This window comes from Anopheles stephensi, chromosome 2 (assembly GCF_013141755.1).
Source record: "Anopheles stephensi strain Indian chromosome 2, UCI_ANSTEP_V1.0, whole genome shotgun sequence".
NCBI classification, from domain to species: Eukaryota; Metazoa; Arthropoda; class Insecta; order Diptera; family Culicidae; genus Anopheles; species Anopheles stephensi.
Window position 1 is genome coordinate 80018564 of NC_050202.1, and position 20330 is coordinate 80038893.

Sequence of the window (20330 nt, forward strand, 5' to 3'; positions counted from 1 at the left end):
GAGGAATGTGTACGCTAAGCGTGGAAAATTTTTTGATTGGTTTTTGGGATTGTATTTCAGTCGTTTTCGAAGAGCTAGTAAACGAATTCGACTTGCGTTTACCTTAAGCGGAATTTTTTTCTAACGCCTGAATTTATGCAATTGGCACATGTCAGAAAATTGTTATTATACCGTTGTTGGTTTGCACGGGAGGTGAATATGCTTATTCACACATCACATTTCACGTCTCGCATAACATAGTTTCTCCGCTACGTCTTAGTCAGAACGGCTTACGAAACACGGTTCAACGACTTGTGCAACACCAGGATCAGCTGGATAAACACAACATTGACCACGTCTCAGTGCCCGGGTGCCCGTCCACTATGTCCAACGCTCTCTACCCTCTGCGCGGTCTACTTCCTTGGTCCATTTTACGATTTTGCACGACACGCACATATTACGACGCTCTTCCTGCCATTGGCACGAGCATAATGACGGAGGACTGTGATGACTGGTGTGGTGTGAGTCCCGAGTGCGCAGCGGGAAAGGAGCAGCCACCACATAAACATAAACAAATTGATCTTGAATTGAAACTACGTGCCCATGGGAATGGTGGCACGAGAGTGTCCCTCGCCACGGCACTGGCAGCCGTTACGTTACGGGCACCGGATGGTTGGCCTTTGCATGCGACCGACATTCGACCGACGGCAACGACCAACGATGAAGGCCGTGAATGACGAGTGGCAGGCGCGGGTATGGGGGTAGATTAGCTTTTCGTGACCACACTTCGGTGGTTTTCCATCGTGGGAATCCAGCGGGAAAAAGTGTAAGGACCGTAATGTAGTAGAACACCACCGGAAAATCACTGGAGATGGAGGGGGGGGAGTGTAGTGGAGCAGGTACACAAACAAAATCGACACAGGGGAAAGAAGAATGGAGAACTCCAAAACGAAACGATTACAACGGGAGGGAACTTGCCCGAACAAGGCTCCCATTCTCCTGGGACGATGTTAAGCAATGCTTCGACAATCTTCCACAAGCACCAGCGATGAAGGGAACGAACCCTGGGAGTCCGTTGGAAAACGGGGGATGTGGTTTTCCCTCCACGATTCGCTCCATCAAGTACACGCAATCGGCGCGACCGCAAGGATACAAAAGCGAACGTGTGGCGGGGAACGTTACACACGCGGCGACTAGTTCCCGCTCATTAATACGCTCTAATGTTCAAATGTAAGTGAAAGTGTAGCGTGATTTGCTTCCATTGATTTGTTTCAGCTGTGCGTGTGGTGAGAGACCTTTCCCGACCGTACACGGGCGAAAGAATTTTTCCATCCTGTAGCCTGTTTTACCGTACAACATTTACCTCAAAATGGTTTGGGCAAACATTAGGCTTAAAAAACAATACAAGCTGGCGAGCATACAATTTCGGTTGATTGTATTTTAAATGCTCACCGCCTGAAAGTATGCAATTTTTGCACATTATTAAACCTTTTGGCTATCACAGGGCAATAGATGATTTCAAAAACATTTCTAAAAACACACCATGAAGAATTGTTGTGAAATAGTAGGCGAAAATTTGGAAAAAATACATTAATTTCATCATAAACGCCTGAGTGAAGGCAATTACGTAGAATAAAAGTAACATCGGCATTGAATTTCCGAACAAAGCTTACGATCATGTTGCTGTAATGAAAAGCAATGCGCAATAATAATGCACCAATCTTTCAATTACACAGCATATGTGATTTCGAATTCAATATGTGATTTACAACATTCAAGTGATGCATCGCACGCACAATACTCGCCCGCTGAGCAAGAGAAAATCATCACACAGATAGAGGTTCATCAAAACGATAGATCAAAAGTAATGTGAAATAATTTTAATTCAACACAACCCACTGCGTTCCTGCCTATCTAGGGGACGAACCTTTTTGCCTGTTTTCCGAATTTCTCTCCACTGCGGGATTTCCCATTCATCCGCTTCTCGCACTGCCGCACGATTCTACCATCGCTCATAATTTGATTTTCAGATTTCATCGAACTACGGCGAGGATTAAGTTATAAGTTGTAAAAACAAACTGATACCACTGTGGGATCAATTTATCTCCCACTTCTCCAATTAACGCAACCACCTGGGGACATTGCACCTGCGAATGGGGAAACATGATGCCGTCGTCCTCTGTGTTGTTCTTACTTTTTCCTTCTCCTCCTGATCAAGCCTTGAAACGGTAGGGGAGCAAAAAAACAGATCCGTACGGCAGTACATCTCGCTCTCGAGTGCGCCACAATTTAAGTCCGTTTAATTTTCATCCTCTTTAATTATTCATACTGCTATCCGTCCGCGTCTGGTTCATTTTACACCTCGCCAAAGGAGGCAGGCGCAGTCGAAGGGGGATCTCCTCTCGGGCAAAAATATGATTACGCACGACGCCTACACGAAAATATACGTTTCTCACGCGTGTTCATCATAAAAAGGAGAATTGTGTAAGCTTTCATTAATAGCGATCAGCCCACCAGTACCAGTCAACTCTTCGAGCCGCGTGATGCTTTACACTGGTGGGCCGCTAAATCGGGAGTGACTATAAACGAATCCATCCATCCTTTCATGATTTCTTACCCATTTGGGACGGGTGAGTTTTATGCTGCTGGCTTTGACTCGTTTGGGAACCCAAGCACTCGTTTGGTTAGCCGGGGGGGGGGGGGGGGGGGGAACACACATAAAAAACCCTTCACCGAAAAGGGAAGCAGTATTGTAAGCGAGATAAGGCGAAGAAAAGCGTAGATTAGTCAGCATATTTCTGAAAGTATTTCTGCAAACTTCGCTAAACACGTCTTGGTTTGGAATCCGGTTGGTTTGTGTGTTTTTTTTTTTGTTCATCCGTCTCCTTGTAAAAAGGATTCAACAGAGAGAGAGAGAGAGAGAGAGAGAGAGAGAGAGAGAGAGATCACTGAAGTATGCAAAAACAAAACTTTGCAAACACAGCGCGTGTCGAAATAATCGTTTGAAGCAACAGTTCGTCGTGGCATGGTGGAAATGTCTTTCCTAATTGGGTCTCGATTGTTGTGAGCTTATACAGCGGGGACCGCCGGGTGGTGGTCGTCTGGATGTGCTTTCAACAGGCTTTTCCAAACTGAAAAGCATTCATCAGCAACGATATACGACGGGGAGACTTTGAAGCGCCGTGTGACTGTGTGGCTGGATTCAGCGCGTTTGGATGAGGTTTACATTAATCCTTCCATTACTTTGCCGACCGTTGTGTTCGTGCGCATCGGATGCTCTGCTACGTGCGTCTATCCGGTCGGACGTGAGTAAAAAATTAAAATCCCTCCCCGTACGATCCCTCCGCTGTGCGTCTCTCCTTGGCCGGCTTTTTATCTATTCCAACCAAGATAGGACCGGACATTGAAAGGATCTTTACTTTCAACGCTGCGTGGATACACGGTACCTTGTATGTGCTTCTTGTACCCAAGCATCCTTCTTAATCCTTCGACAGGCAGGGGTGTGTACGCAGTGGTGCTGTGGAAACCTTTTTCCTTTTCCTGTATGCACACACACACACACTCGCACATCAACCCAGAAGCATACATACACACAGTTCACAGAGAAAAAATGAAAGACATTAAGCTTGAATGCAGCCTTCAGAGTCGTTCGTGCGGAAAAATCACTCGGAAGGCTTCTCTTTCGCGACCCGCCGCACCAGTCGACCACGGATCTCATTTCTTCTCCGAAAAAAATTACATGCGTGTGTGTGTGTGTTTGGTGCTTCTGATTGCGTTTGTGACACTGTGTGCAAAACACATTCTCTTGCTAGGGATCTTTCCTTTTTTACGGCTAGTATTTTGCTGGTCTCGTACGACTCTATCAGAGCATACTATCGTTCGGGGAGCAATATGGGGGGGAAAAAAGATGCCAACCCATCAACAAACTCTACAACAGGTTGCTGCCTACGCAAATGCAAATAATCTAGTACTTTATCTACACGCTATCCGCATGCCCCAGCGCAAAGACAGAGCCGCCGTGACAGTTCTAAACCACAGCTGACGACGGGCGGTACCTTTTGTGCCCTGTCTCTGTACCTGGCATGTGGTCTCATCACAATCTCTGTCGCGTCTCCCATCTCCCGTCCCAAGTCCACCAAAAAGGACATACACAGGCAGCGTGCACTAAACTAAGACGGATTAAGAACGCAGTAGGTGAGAGATAGGTGCGGTAGAGTTCTCGAAACCGCAAATTAAGACCTTTACAGCTCTAGCCTTCCGCCTCCCCGACAAGATTCTCGTGCTTGGGACGTAACAATTTGTTGCGAACGAAATCCAACGTCACATTTTATACTTTTCCAGGCCAGGCGGTTAAGACCACGGTTGACCCTTTTTGTTACCGGGCTCCCGAAATGAGGTAGAAATTGGTTCATCGATGATGGTACACGTTTTGTGCCATATTCATTTTACGAATAAAAGGTGCCATAAAGCTTGCTATAATCCGATAATTTTGACAAGGGATTTACATAACTTTAGGCGCTTTGTTAACGAGATAAAGCTGTATATAGGGGACGTGTCCAGTAAAATTTATACAAAAGATCTTCTTGTGTTACTTACTGTTTGCGATAATTTACAACATACTGAACATGCAAAACGATACGGTAAAACAGTTGCGGGTTTACTTTTCTTGCGGGTAACGAGAAATCATCAAACATTTATAAACTTTCCAATCTAACTGGCCTCATTTCTTTCTACCGATAAGCGTGTGGTCTCGTTAATGACAGCTGGAACCGAAAACACAGCAAAGAAAAATGTACCAACTCGGGAGAGGAAATTTGCTATTTTGTTTGCTTTCGGGAAAAAATCGTCCACCAACACGAAAGCACACGGTTCTACAGCGTCGCCGTACAAACGCTTTGGAAAAATGGTTCCAATAGTTCCAAGGAGCAGGACGGGGAGGACTGGAAATTAAACATTTACGGAACGCGAGCACACACACACGCAGAGCATTTCCAACCCGTACGTGCTTTCGTGTTGAAAACTATCATTCCTTTTCCACATTTTTTTGTGGCCTTGCATTCATTGCTATCTAGTTCAGAACATTCAACTCCTCCACTCCGCTCCGGTAATAGATTGGGACCGGGGCTTTTTTTCCCGGTATTTGTGCAGACATCATCCGCCATACCGGTGACACAGAACGGATATGTTTCGGTTGCATTTTCCCAACGAATGCTCACACACACACACACACCGAGACGCGTTAAGTTGCGCATTTTATTGCAGTTTCAGCATTATCATTATTGCTTCTGATATTACGTGTAGGTTTTGATTTTTTCCATCACAACACACAGACACCCGCAAGGACTTTTCCTCTCTTGCACGCTCTAATGAGGTTCACATTTTCTTCCCTCTGCTTTGCACTATTGTTTATCGAGCAAGGCATTTTCCGCGAAACGGCACCATGCAACCTAACCCGCGTCCGTTTTGTGCAACTGCACCGACATGCTTTCGCGCGCAGCCCGAACCGATCGACGCTCGGTAAACTTTTCCATACCTTCCGTGGTGGAGGCGGCCTGTTGTCATAAAGATAAGTGAAAATTGGCTAAAAATGTTGCGCCCCGTACGCCGTACCACCACCCACCTCATTGAAAGCTAATTTTATAAAATGTTTATTAATGCACGTGGCGTTCTTTTCACCACCCTGAACATGGGGGAAACTGCAAGGAGGGGTTGTGGGAAGTGTTTGGTTTGACATGTTTATAATTGAATTCCAAACTCATCATTCAGCACTCGACGTAGCAAACTAACGAGTTTTCCCAATGGCCGGAGATCGTGAAACTTGAGCTAGCAAAAGAAATACTGTTCATTATTGTACCAAGGATCTTTGTTCCGTACATTGTATAGGAAAACATCCATGATAATACTCTACACCCCCCTCAGGGCAGAGTATCAACATATGCAGGAATGGATAAATGACGGCTACGATAACAGCTTTGAGCTAGACGTATCGTATCACTAACACACTGCCACCAGCATAAACCATCAACATGAATTATGCTGTTGCTACTACTTCCTCGGGAACACGCGAGGACAGTTCGGACGATTGCGACCGGTTATGAAATCGATCAAACTTTATCGATTTTTAACCTCCCACATTCCTTGTCCGCCTGCTTCTATCCTTTTCGAGCATTACCCCCTCATGCCGCGCTATTCTCCGCTTCTGTTCAGTGGAAAAACGAAAGACCACATAAAACCGTAAGAAGGTTCCATAAAACCATATTTCATTGCTCCAACGGTAGTAAACTATCTGCCCCCTACATGGACATCAAAACGACCATCATAAAATCGTCCACCCTGGAATATGGATACTAATTTTTGTCCCGTACTCACGAGACGCTCGTAACAATGTACTCTTTTGGTGTAGTGATTTTTTGTGGTTTTGGGGCGACCGTGTACCGGGTTCAGGGCGTTAAATCGAGGAAAGAACGATTCGAATTGATTTCAGCTGCACAGTGGTTCGGTTCGGTATGAGTTCAAAAATAGCGATACCTAGCGTTACCTGGGCAGGAATCTATCTATAACGCTCGCACTGCTGATGGACCGTAGCGCAACCCCGTGCAGAAAATATAGTTCGACCCCGCACTGTCAACATGGAGGGCGAAGTGAAACCAAAAGCCAACAAACGAAACATCCATTTAGATATTACTCGACAATATTTGCCTCTTTTTTCCCGAACGAGACACACGTACATACCGCAACGGGAAGATGCGGTGAGGTCATGACGGGAGACCAGTATATGCTTTTTGAATCACTGCCAAGTTGACAGGAGACATGCCACCTTCCGTGTGTCTCCGCAAAACCCCGGGATCGCCAGTAGGATGATCACAACCAACCAGCAGCCAGAAAACAGACGGATAAACCTCAAACTGATGGCGGGGTCGTTATATCATCGTTGTCATCGTCAACGTTCGTCGAACTTTGGCGGCTAGGAGCACACCTCCGGACGGACACCATCGATTCTCGGCGGTACCGGCAAAACCGAAGAAATGATTTCGTATATAAATTTATCTCAGCTAAACTCGCGTCGAACTCTACCCGTACGCCCTGAACGCCTTCGGGGGGGAAAAGGGGTGGAAAAATTGCAATTGAAGGGCGGTCGTCGTGGAAAGGTAGAATCCCGCCGGCCATCAAATAAAATCCTCAAACGTCGTCGTCGCGGTCGTCCTTCTTCAACCAACTCACTCTCACGGCTTTGCGACTTGATTTATGGTTGCACTTGAAAAACGTCTCGCACGTCGAAGCGACCTAAAAAACTGTTTCGGCAACCTCCGCTTTTTAAATGATTCGCTGTTGCTTGGGCGAATCGAACCTCCTTACACTTTTGGCAGGGATAGGTATCTCTCCTCGAAAATGGGCACACACGGGAAAAATAATGCTGGTGCCGACATGTGCAGAAAGTACTGCAGGCTGATGCAGTCAGAACGTATAAGACTTTAAGCCCCACTACCTTGTGCTGAACAATGTCTCGAGGAGCCTTACCCACTTCGAAAGCTCGAGACAATCCTGCATACCACTGTGCAGCCAACTTCAATCTGAACAATTTGGCAAAGTGGCTGAATGAAGGTAATATTAGAAAAAAAAGCAACGAAATCAAATCTACAGAGTACACGGGATTAAGAAGAGAAACTGTGCTGTGGAAGTTGATGACATTCTAAAAAAAAAGGAAAAGAAAGCTCACGTTGCTCGTAGAGCGTGCAGAGTGGCATGGCGAAATTCCATTTGTGCTACCGTGTTTTCCACAATGTCATCGATCTTCGGATTGGGACCATTCCGTCGGGCGGGAAGGACGGAACAGAATTCTTCCAGTGGCTTATCGCAATGCGAACGTCTTGAAGGATCAGATCAAGAATCGTGGAGGTAGAAAAATGTATCGTTGGAAAATTGACTCTCACATAAAATTGTACAGCACCGTCGTTAGCAGTGCAGCAAGATGGCGTCAGGGCTTTAAGATTTCTCTGCCGTCTAGGGAGTTATTTTCTCAGTCCGTTTCACAGTCAATTTTCCACAAATGATGTTGTTTCTGATTTGAAAGACGGCCGGTGCCGCCTCGCTTCCAGTCGCAGTACGCAGTCGTTCGCTTCGCAGTCGAGGAAATAGGCGGACTGCTACCGTTCTTGTTTTTCATTTCAATGTGCACCTAACCGTAAAACACCAAATGGTGAAATATTTCACCGAGTACGCCTATTTACCTTCCCTCACGCACCGGGAGTGACATAGGAAGCAGCTCCTTTCTGCCTTATGAACTAAAAGCATCGCCCAGCATTCAAGCACCTAAACTCTGGAGCTGGATGGAATGAGCAGTAAGAAGAAATAAAACGCACCCAAAAACAATCCTTGGATGCTTATGATGATGTGTGTGTGTTGTCCTTGACAGTTTTGGCGGTGCGGTGGCGAATGTGCGGCAGCCCTGCACCATCCCGCACAAGGTTTCACACACGCACGAAAACGGTTCTGGATGTAATGGAGCGTATCAAATTGATTGGAGGGAACAGATTTTTCATTTTTTTACCGCAGCACCACAATGCGCGCTGCTGCTGTGGTTGACTGTCACGTTCTCTGGCTTATTGTTTCAACAGGAACAGAGCGAAAAAAATGGTTTTCTCCATACCATTATGCATGCTAGCTTAAAGGAAACGAGCTGTCAAAGCTATTTTCTTAGAGAAGCTATATAAGCTTCATTTTTGACTGACTTGGTTTGATTTTCTTAAACGAAAGGCTCATCTAATATTATACGAATTAAAGAGAAGCGACGAGTTCCCGTTTAGAAAGCTCCGGGATACAGCTTTAACGTTCTGCGTAACCGGAAACCACATTCAGTTAATACTGGATGGTGAATCCAAGCTATCGGCTGGCTGGACTGTCGGAAGCCTGTCGGATGTGGTAATCTAGTAGCACAGTACCTCAGGCAACGTAGGGGGGCCCCCCATATGGTTCCCTGGGGTCTATCGCAAAGCCTGTTCCAGTGATTAATCAGCGTAAACCGATACGATTAATCAATTGGAAGAATCCATACATATTGCCATGTCTCTCGCATGCGCACGCACACACACACACACACACGCACGGCCACGAGCCTTCCGAGAATAGTCTGGCTCACCGGAAACGGTAACTTTATACATCAACATCCTGAACGTAGCGGACAATATGGAATATGATGTGAACCGCTTTGTCCACCCATCAGACCCACGGAATACCTGTCGGCCGGGTGCGAGAGTTGTGCTTTCCCATCCTCAGATGTAGCGCGTCCCTTCCGGTATGTGAGGTTCGCTTTTGACAGACATTAATGCTGTCGACTTCAATCGTGCACCACCAGCAGATGAGATGACGTGACAACGTTGTACTAATCTTTAAAGAAGTCTGACGTTTGCTCGCGACACGAGAAGACGCTGCTAGGCTCAGTGATGCTGACCTAAAATACGCGAGCGGAGGCTAGAGAGGCCTACCCGGTCCAGGCAAGTCATCTAGTCATCGCTCAGTTGAAAATGTAAAAGTTTACTTCAAGAACATGTGACGGCGGTAGAGTACGGATGACGCTACGATGTATTTATAGATCTCCAGGGGAAACCTTACGAAAAGACACATTCTTCCTTTTAGAGCCTACCATATTTACACACGTACACACACACGCGCAATCAGCCACACATACAGCAGACGAATATGTTCTTACTCGTGACGATGTGTGACTACAAGAACGGCCTAGAACTTGTGGGGTCTTTACCACCTCCGCTTATAGTCGAACGATAATCGGCTAATGGAAGCTTGCCAACTGCACTCTAGCAACGAGCCCCACATACACCACCACAGGAAATGGGACGCTAAGGGCAATGTAACCCGACAGAGCGGAAAGTGCGGTGAAGAAGCGAGCCAACAACGACCTCCCTGTACCAGGAACACACAGTTAGCCAGGGCGGAGCTGTCGGCTGTGTAGGCGTTTATGCTCGAGGATAAAAACATCCTACCATCCACACAGTGCACTTCGGAAAAACTTTCCATTCCATGCACGCCATCCACCGTGCCTCGTTCGTGCCTATTTTCAATTCCGGCATCGCTCCCCCCAATGCACCGGTAATTAAATTTTCGCTTACATCCCCTTCCTACCATGTCTGCAGCCCGGCCGACATGCATCCATCCATCCGTCCGCCTCACGTGGCGTTCGGTAGAACATGGCTGACAATGACGAGAACCTGGGCTCGCACAGCGTTAAAGCCGAAGGCCACTGGCAAAAATAAAAGAACGTCAACTCATTTCACATCCACCTGTAAAATCAACCAACCATCGACGACCCCGATTGCTTATGGTTTGTTAGACTCCTCTCTGCCATTGCACGACATCGGCAAAAGGATCGACGAGATACAGAGTGTGCTCACCCCCACATCCTGCCCAACCCCATCCACATCCATCCGGCGTAAAACCAAATGGATAAGGTTCACGCTTCCTGCATTGCCCCGCACTATCGACGTCCTTACCGCTCGTCCGCTGAGTCGCTCGCTCTTTGTATGTATGTATGGAAATAATAATCCAATTTAAAGCGGAACCTTCATCGGTTCTTACTGCGCGAAAAGGAAGCGAAACTTGCCCGAAAGGTATCTTAGCTCGCCGATGCCTTTACCACCGACCTCTGGAATTAAGTTACCCAATCAGCACGCTAGTTATTGGATGGAACACACTACCCCCTCTGCGCCGTTTGTTGGGCGCATTTTTGTGAGGTTTCCTCGCCATTTAGCAAGTGAAGAAGTGGTACTCGGAAGGTACACACTTGTAAGTTTTCGTCACGACGACGGGCAACGTGCTCTATCCCAGGTGGGGGCAACACAACAAAAAAAAAAGAAGAACCCAGAACAGGAGAATAGAACTTCCTTTCTACAACAATGGACACACAAGGAGGTCCAGGTCCACGAGGAGTATCAGCAGTTTCTGGGCTAATAAGTTTTAATCTCATAAAAAAGCGAGCAGGAAACAGCGCTCATCGTGGCGCTCTGCCCCCTCTTCCGACACACAAACCGGCAGCACCCACAAATTGTGCCTTCTGTACGTGAAATGCTATAAAAAGGACTTCACTTTTATGATGATAAAAACCGCGAATTATCGATCACAGTGACTGGACGGTTTATTTGTTCTCCCTTTGTAATTTAAACACCCTTTCATGTGGAAACGCTTTTGATGATTCGCGACACAGACATACAGCGTGGACAGCGAAGTTTACAAAGGACAGTTGATCCTGGGAAGAAAGGATTAACAGAAAATCCAACGAAAAAAAGTGATAACGTGCCCATAATTTAAAGTTCACCGGGGAAAGGAAATAACCCCAGATGTGATGCATTGAGCGTCGGCCGTTGTTACGTGGGACTAACAAACTATTAAACGGCTCATAAAAATGCGGTTGGGCCGGATTTAAGGCATCTTAACGTGCAAGCGATTTGCATGCTTTAGTAGCCTCGTTTACAAATTCGCCTGAAAGTATGCAATCTGCATGCTCGTTTTCCGTCGCTTGTGAGGATTGCCACCTGTCACATTGTCGGTCGGTGGTTCTTCTGTCCTTGCCGTTGTTGATTTTTTATTTGCTGTTGCAGTATCTACTCAACTCTTCACTCCATCCTTTGCTTGGTATGAAACATTTCCATAGCTTTTCCTCGGTATGTTAATATGAAGCTATCTTCACTATCGGCATGACCTGCTTCGTACGGTTTGGAACTAGATCAAATAAAATCGATCATGCAATACACCTTCTCACCCAATAACAAGGAAACTGTAGCGTATTGATGGCGAATGTTTTTTTGTCATGTCAGTTGTCGGTACTGGTAACACATCATAGTTTGTGTTTCATTCCACCACCCGCTGTTTTCGGTGGCTTACCATCACTTACTCAAGCGATCAAAATTTATTTATTTGTTTTAGCCCGATAAACAAACTTGCCCATGCTGCAGATAGTTGCGCCGGTACTTTCAACAACTCGGGCCGGAGACTTTTGTATTTTGATGGCTGTCCCCCCCCTCAAAGCTGCCTCTCGTTTCCAAGGATTGCGATCATCATAATTTTGGGCCGCAGGGTCACACGTTATTGATTGCAGCGACAGCAACAAAAAAAAGCGAGGCCCAACATACACACAATATTATACAACATATTTTCTCAACCCGCCCCCTTCACCACACCTGACGCTGTGTGTTCTGGAATCGCACAAATCCGATTTCGATACCAACGCACTAATACCGCGACCCGGAAAAATAACCCATCCACCCACGACCACCCCTACAGTGTGTGTGGGACTGTTTTGCGTATTGAAGCATCACATCATTGAGCCGATTTTCCGCTGACAATTGGATCACTGGATGGGATTGGGCGGGCAGGTTAGTGCCTCTTCTGTTGTCAGTCGTGACCGACTGGTAGGACTTTTATTGCTATCGTGTAACGTCAAGTTCAGCACATCCCCAAAAGGCTTCCTGGGTGGGTTTTGTGTGACTCAACGTCCGCTTCCTGCGCCCTCCGTAATCCCATCCCTTGGACGATTATTTGTATGGCTTTGCGTGGTCATAAAGCGCTGCCAAAGGACCGGCGTACAGTGGTCGCACTCTGTTTGACATTTTGTGCTGATGTAATGACACTGCCAAAATCGCGGCAGGATCGCGTGGGAAAATATGTTGCGCAAAAGGTTGTAAAGAATAGTGGTCGTTGCGTCACTGATTATTTAGTGTTTCGCTGTAATCAAATTCTTCTAATCGATATCCCAGCCTAACATTTTCGAGCCTGAAAAATTGATTGTCCCTTAGATTGTATTTTAATTGCGTCGTTTTGTTTCGTTCGTTGCAGATTTTTGTGTTCAACCAAAAGTACGAACCGAACCCGGAACTGAAGGAGGCACTCAGCTACCGTGAAGAGTACCAAAAATTGGCCGATAAATAGATGTAGATCGATAACAGTAACAACCGTAACGCGGATTGACACATCGCCAACGGGGCGGCCCTACCATCAGTCGACCACTGTCATCTCACGGGACAGGATGAACGGCGGAACACAGACACATCTCGCACATAACGCATATGAACAAATATAACTAATCGATCCGCTACCCTTCACAGGGCGATCCCGCGTGTCCCCCCGTTGGGACTGTTTTGATGTTTTATTGGATGTTGAGTGTAGCAAAAACAACGTAGAATCGCTTGAATAAGCTTAATTGTTGCAGCAGAGATGCATTTGCATTTAGAACGCTTTTGCATCAGCCAATATGCATGTGTGCCTGCACTCGCGCATCTGCCAGTGACTATCAGAGCAGCGTGCTATAGAGAAGAAAAAAAACCTTACCCACAATAAATATAAATCGATGTTTCAACCACCGTACACAGTGTGCACGACGATGCGCCGCGCTAAACAACGACTCGAAGAGAAAGAAACCATCGTGATCGACATCAAATGAAAAGGGGGGGGAGGGTAAGAAGCAAAAGAACAGTCACGACCATCCACACAGCGCATCTGTGTGCCACACTGTCACTGCAAATTGAATGAATTAATCGATTGATGCGAGAGTACACCACTTCCTGCTTTGGCAGCAACAGAAACTGTGCCGCTCGCCACCACTGGCACATTCCTTGGTGAGTTATACATATATATTAGATAAGGTGACGCCCGGGGAAGTCCGATGCGAGGTTAGCAGTGTGTGTTCAAGAAGTCAACAGTGCACTGTAGCACCCTTGATTGAAGTTCCCGCAAAGCTAAACTCCCGACGACCCCGTTGGTGTTGTTGTACCCTCCCGACAAAGGCGCTCGATTGTGCCGTGGTGGAGAAGGCTAAGAACAACTGCTCATCATCATCAAGAGCATCATCAGGGAACGTTTCGAGTCGGGGCGTTTCTTCTTGTCGGTGGTGTCAACATCGTTTTCCGCAGAGTAGCGGAAGCGCAGGATGATGCACCACCTCTCACCAGCACGAGTTTGGAGGTTCTCTTCTGCTGGTATGATTTAATCCATCCGGTATGTGCACCAGGGGGCCATGTGAGAGAACCACCATCACCACAATCCAGCCACGATCGATTAACTGCCTCGATGAGCCCACGAGATGAGCAGCATCGGTTGATAAGTTCAACAGATTCAGTCAACAGCAGCATTCTGGCTGCTGCCGCTGTATGGCTGTGGCATGTGCGTGTGTGGCAGAAGATGATCTCAAACTGCACAATGATAAACATTTAGTGAGCCATCTCATCAGTACGTTGTCACTCAGCGCGATGGCCAAATGAGACCAAACGTATTATCTTTCATCGGAAGGATGGCGTGCCCCGGGGCAGGGCTCGGGAAAAAAAACGATTGCCAAGCACTGCTCACGCTACAAATGCCAAATGTCAGGCGTCGTGCGTTTGAATAATATGGTTAATGAAATGTCTTTCAAAACATTGATTGACATGCTAATAAACCTTTTTTTTTTTGTTTGCTGTACTTGGTTGGGATTGATGAATCATTTGACAGAAAACTTCCTGCTCAAGGCAGGTGGTACATTCAGTTGTATTAATTGCTTTCTTTCCCCTTCGTAATGTATAACTGTTTGCTGTGCTGATAATTTCACCAACTTTGCAAATCCTTCTGACATAATATATCTGCCAGAAAAAAAAGTGTGGCCATCATGCAGCTCTCGCACTCCACTTTGATCTTCAAACAAGGGAAGACTTTAGCACAAAAGTTAAGAGGGAATTATGGGCGTTCTTGCCACCTCTTCCACCTCCAATGACAGGGCGCTTTTCATCACCACACATCAGCCAACGATATGCTGATGAAAGGATCACGCATACACCAACCAACAACAAAAAACTAGTTCTCAAGGGTTTTAACGCGTCCGAGGAAGCGGCAAACGAGCGACTTTGCTCATCAGCTTTTTGTTGCGATCGCCTCTGCCCGTTACTTTCACCATAATTCAGAGCCTCCAACCTACGACCAGGACTGCCATAGTCTTTAACGCAAACGGACAAGAATCATCGAAGCAGTGGTGAAGGAGATTTGATGGTGGGGTGGGACGGTACACTTTGTTCTGATTCATTTCCAGCATCATCTTCTCCCCACTAAAGCAAAGGGGGAATGCTCCTGTTTTTCTCTTTTTGCGTGACGATATATCCTTTCCTCTCCTTACGCGCGTGCTAAGCTCAATCTTCTGTCTCTTTCCAGTGGTTTCGCGGATCGGAGGGTTTGGATGCTGTTCGGGGAGGGATGGGAGGGAAGGGGATGAAGGGGGGGGGGGCTTTAGACTCTTACTCTTGGGTGTCTGTCTGTTTCCTTTCTATTTTTCGCATTTTCCTTTCCTCCTCACTTACCCAAAAGTGGCTCCGTGCAATCTATAACGAGAGAAAGAGAAGAAGGAACAAGAACGGACAATGTTTTACAAGTTTGTCTTCTTGTGGAACGCCATCGTGTAAAGAGAAGGTTTTTTGTGTTTTTGCTGGCTGGCTGGTGAGTTTCGGTGTTGTGTGTAAGTGTAAGTGATGTGGGGGGGGGGAGGGCTTGGAAGTTTTATGCGCTGAATGCATACGGGAGTGTGTAGCAACTAAAGATGGATTGGTTCGTGTTCCAGAACGCAACAAACCGGGCACGGTAAACATATACAGTGTGTGAGTATGTGAACGTGTGTTTGTAATTACAATAAGTGTAAGTGTGTGTGTGTGTGATTTTTCCAGCCCTCAAAACAGGATGAGTAAAACAAAACGAAAGAGGAAACTAATAACTTCACGATTCCATCTGCACAGAGCTAAAATAAAAACCCCCAAAACCCACGTACACACACACACCGGGAAGAGGGAGACACGGTGAAGAGACCACATGCCATTTACGCTAAGGAGCAACGATACCAGCAACGATTCGAGAGCAATTCATTAATTAATCCATGTTAAATTATGCTTCTTGTTAGTAGGTGAAAACAGCAACAACAACAACAAAAAAGAGGTTTAAATAAATTGGTGTGAAACTACACAAACAGGCACGCTTATGCAACGAGAGAAAGAGAGAGAGAGAGAGATTGGGTCGGTAGCATGAGCAAAACACAGGGATGGGCAAGCCGGAAGGTGCAGAAATAACGGATAGGGAGATTGTAATATTTGTACACAGTTCGCACGAACGCTTACAAACAGCACGATTAAAATAAAGTATCCTTTTACGAAAACAAATCAATTTTTTCGTCACAAAACGAAAGATGGGACAAACACTTCCCAGAAGAAGATCTAGAAAGGATTAAATTTCATTCTCCATACGTACTCCTTTCCTTATCACATACCGAAGGAGAGCAAATAGCAAAAAAAGTGATTTAGTTGCTTGATTTACGCTCTACTCAACCTCACTTATGACGGCGCAAATGTCCTGCCGGGCGTGTCACGCAAAACTAATAAGAATCAATTTGAACGGCTCACCATCGTAATCAACACACGCAATGGTCATTAGCAGGCATGCAATTTGGCGAACCTTTTATATGGTCCTCGATTTCTACCGACGCCCGAAGGGAATGGCGCACTCTGAACACATTCATACCGGCTACTTCTCCCCCCCCCCCTTTGCACCAGGTGCTGTAGTTAGGTGGTTTAACAATTAATCTTCGTTTTACCTTCTACGTGCAGAATGTGCTACTAGAAGGGGGTCTTTCTCGCTACGGATTTCAACGACTACACCCCAGACCAAAGCATCGTGAAAATTGGTTCCTCTTTTTTTTTTTGGTTCATCCTACCCCGATGGACGACATTAATTAAGCGTTAATTGCCACCGTGAATGGGGAAGGGAGCAATGGACGAGGCAATCTCATCTCTCCCGGCAAACATATCGAGAACGTTCGAAGAAACTGCCAATATTTACGGCATGATTTATGTATTTTCTTGCAATACTGCTATAATATTTATGGAAAAGATACTATTTTATTGTTTAACCTACGATACACGAGACTTTTTGCTAGCAGTAGCTCATACTCGACCAGGCGCCTCCATCTAGCTCGGTACAACAGAAGTTCCTTCTACGCTTGTGAACCCCACACAAAACAAAGCAGCCACTTTTTAGGCTATCGATTAAAGCTATCATCATTCTTCGGGACAGGAAGCAACATTTGTCACATCCGGACACAGCCACGGATCCGCTCCATTCTGATCCGCACTAATGATCAACTGCTAGGGCGAATTATTCCGAGAAGCTGAGCGTCGGAAACGACCCATCTCTGCAAAGGAAAGCCCAGCCTCGGACTGCTAGGAAAAACTGTTACAGAAAAGTTCATCCTTTTTCTGTCTCTGCCTCCACCACCCCACCCCCCTCCCCTATTGCGGTTCTGCTCTAATCAATATATTGCGATGATACGGAAAGCCAACGGCCATGGCGCGCCATCTTGTTTCATTGGAATCATTCCTTCTGGAAATGCGCCTTTTGTGCGAAACTGATCAAGCGTTAATTGAAAGCTTTACCACACACACACACACAGACACACCGGTAGAACGGGAAGGTAAAGCTTTGTCGTTACGCATCAATGGCCCTTTTCTGCGTGTCAAGTTCAAAGTGATTCGACACATTCAACACTTACGAGAGCAAGTAAGCAAACGTTTGGACACGCTGCTCACCTTCGCAGAATTTGCGCCGGCAAATGGGAGGGGGTCCTCCAAGTCCTTCTTCTTCTTCTTCTTCTTCTTTAGCCCATACCAAAACCCGGTACAACAACGAGCTTTTTCCTGATGGTGATAGCAGTGATAGTAATCACAAACGCACATACAAATAAACGATTCTCCTTGTAAAAATAATAAGGAAAAACTTCAGTCAGATTGGAATTCAATTATCGTATTTCGCCCGGGCGCAACAAGCATTTGCCACCTTACGCCACACACCGCCCGAGATACAAATAGAATCGCACCTGCCGGACACCGGCTAGCCCCATGCTTTCTCGCACGGTCAGTGGCAGATGCGACACCGAAAGGCGCGTGCGGTAGCAATAAAAAGTCAACACGTGAAGGTGACACCATAAATAGGGCCGGGCCGTTTGCTTCTCCACATTGCTTCCCTTTCGTCCTCATGCCGCCGATGTTGATGCTGTTTTTTTCATCCCCCCTTTAGGTTATTTGATCCGTGGAAAGCTTTCTTTCCATTCCATCCAGAGCTCCAGACGACCAATGATTACATTAGCAGCAGCTTTGCTACACTTATTTCGCTTCGTGTGGCGCGCCCGGACAAGAATTCGCAGCAGGATAAGCCTCAACAAAGCATCTCGCTACTAATGTCCTTATAGCATGGTCGCGCAGAGAGAGAGGTGAAAGTAGTGTAAGAAACAAACATCGGGAAAGCAGAAAGAAAATCGCTCCTTTCCATCAATAATAAATCGTGCAAATTGCTTAAGAAATACGGCAGCTGCGCTTAATGCTGATGTGTGTGTGTGTGTGTGGCGGTAATTTCAATAAATAATGCATGAAAGCTCATTCCACCCCGACGAAGCAACCTTTGGAACGATCTGTCGAGCGAGCGAGCTTTTATTTAGCAATGCTTCGTAAATGAATGCATCTAATCAATCTTTTTTATTTATTCATTCCGAACATTTTCCTACGAAACGAACGGACTCCTTAAAGCGGGAAAGAAAGCTCCCGTATGCTATTGGAAAAGAGCTTGGTTCATCCCTCTGTTCGGGGGGTTGATCCTGGATAACAGATGTCATCGTTAGCTAAAGCAACTCCTCTCTATCGATGTCCACCCTGTGTCAATGGCGCAAAAGTGTCAATCTCTAATTCTATTTCCATTTCTTTACACGTCTTAAAAAGACATCCCCTATCAGTGGGGATGACCACGCTCGCTGTCTCTATCAAAGAAAATGATGTCCAGATTCTAACGACAGCTATCCCTTCTCATTGCCTGTGTCTTAAGCCATCGGAGCGCACACGGAGACAAATCTTATCCTAATGCTGCTAGGCACACGTCCCCAACTGTTGTACCCTTGTATGTCGTGCCAGAGCACGAGTGACGTTTCGCTTGGGACATACGAATATGAACCTTCATCACGGTCGTATTTCGACAGTGTCAGGGGTTTCACCCGACAGAAACAGCAGCAGCCCAGGCAGCTGGATTAAATATACTTTGCTACGACACTCTCCGTCTCCCTCACAGCTGGCTGACTCCACCCGGAGAGATAGCATCCCATCGTAACGGTAAGGCAGCTGGACATAAAGCCTACATTAAACCACCTGTGGTCTCTTGCCAGGTGGTGGTGCCACCATCGAGCAGTTCTTGTACAGTATTTTGAAGCGCACGTTCAATTTCACCACAAGCCAAACTGGTGTTCTGCCGCACCTGCCTCGCTGGGCCCGCTGAAGTTAAGCGCATCTGTACACGAAACATATGCCGGTGCTCGGATAATGCGGTTTTTGCAAACGGCAAAGTAGAACGGAAATTATATCGACCCGCGGGCAGTCTGTCGTTTCTTGCAGCAAAACGTGCCATTCAATCATACGGCACTCAATGCCGGATGGGCTAAGAGCGTTTCCTGCACAGCGCCACACAAACTCGTGCTCTTGAGGCATTGCCTGGCTGTCATTTTAAAGCTTACAATGTGGAAAATATGTTGGACAAGATTTCTGAACTTTTTTTCTAAAGCAACAAATTATATTTTTTGTTCTGAAAAAAATTGCTGCAAAAGCTCTTCTTGTTAGCTTTGAATTTAAGTGACTGAGAACAATTTCACTGGGTTACGGGGGTGCGCGGCTCGGGCGTATGCCGTAAAGAAAGAGTTAAGGAGATTTTTCTTCCCCCCCCGCTCCGGTACCAACCCACCCATCCCAAAACGCGGCAGCAACAATGACCGATGAGTTCGGTTTCCGCCCGGGATGCTTTCACCACTGACGTCAACGCGTGCTTTTGGCTGGAAAAGGGAAAATCGGAAACCGGGGAGCGCGAAGTAAAAATAACATTTTTCTTTCCTCGCGTAACCGTGTAACAACCGCGTAATTCTACAACACAGTCCTGCCAAATTGGCCACCGACCACAAAGAATGGGTGGCAAGTGAGGAAAAAAAAGACAACAACAACAGCGGTCCTTTAAAAAGTGCGCGCCAACGACCGGAAAAAAGCCACCCGGAAAAATCGCAATTCACGGGATATTCTGAACGAAGTATTGGATATTGAGTCAAGAGGAGTGAAGGGAATGCGGGTGAGGGATACCGGGGTTGATGGTCTCTTTGTATTGTTTATTTCGTCCCACCCGTCTTTTTCGTCCTCCCAGCCGGATATGGTGCAACTTTATCAAAAGCCCCAAACCAACCGGCGGCGGCTGCTGCTGCTTTTGTGGGAGATTTTCATTCCGATGAAAAGTTTGCCGAGTCCAAATTGAGAATAGCGCGCGAC

General features: G+C 46.4%; 2 protein-coding genes across 27 annotated transcripts in view; one reads left to right on the forward strand and one right to left on the reverse strand.

The window, feature by feature from the left end:
• LOC118505489 overlaps positions 1-13350 on the forward strand; it is a 49451-nt gene extending 36101 nt beyond the window's left edge. For all 5 annotated transcript variants that reach the window (XM_036041340.1, XM_036041342.1, XM_036041338.1 and 2 more), the window contains exon 6: positions 12823-13350. In XM_036041340.1, the coding sequence (XP_035897233.1) occupies positions 12823-12915 (93 nt within the window). In that variant the 3' untranslated portion in view covers positions 12916-13350. The remainder of the gene's footprint in view (positions 1-12822) is intronic.
• Positions 1-20330, reverse strand: part of LOC118505486 (RNA-binding protein Musashi homolog 2) — an 83483-nt gene that overhangs the window by 30678 nt on the left and 32475 nt on the right. For 11 of the 22 annotated variants that reach the window (XM_036041315.1, XM_036041312.1, XM_036041317.1 and 8 more), the window contains one exon: positions 15306-15326. The exons of the other annotated variants lie outside the window; for them this stretch is intronic. In XM_036041315.1, coding sequence (XP_035897208.1) covers positions 15306-15326 — 21 coding nt within the window. The remainder of the gene's footprint in view (positions 1-15305; positions 15327-20330) is intronic. 22 annotated transcript variants of the gene reach the window in all.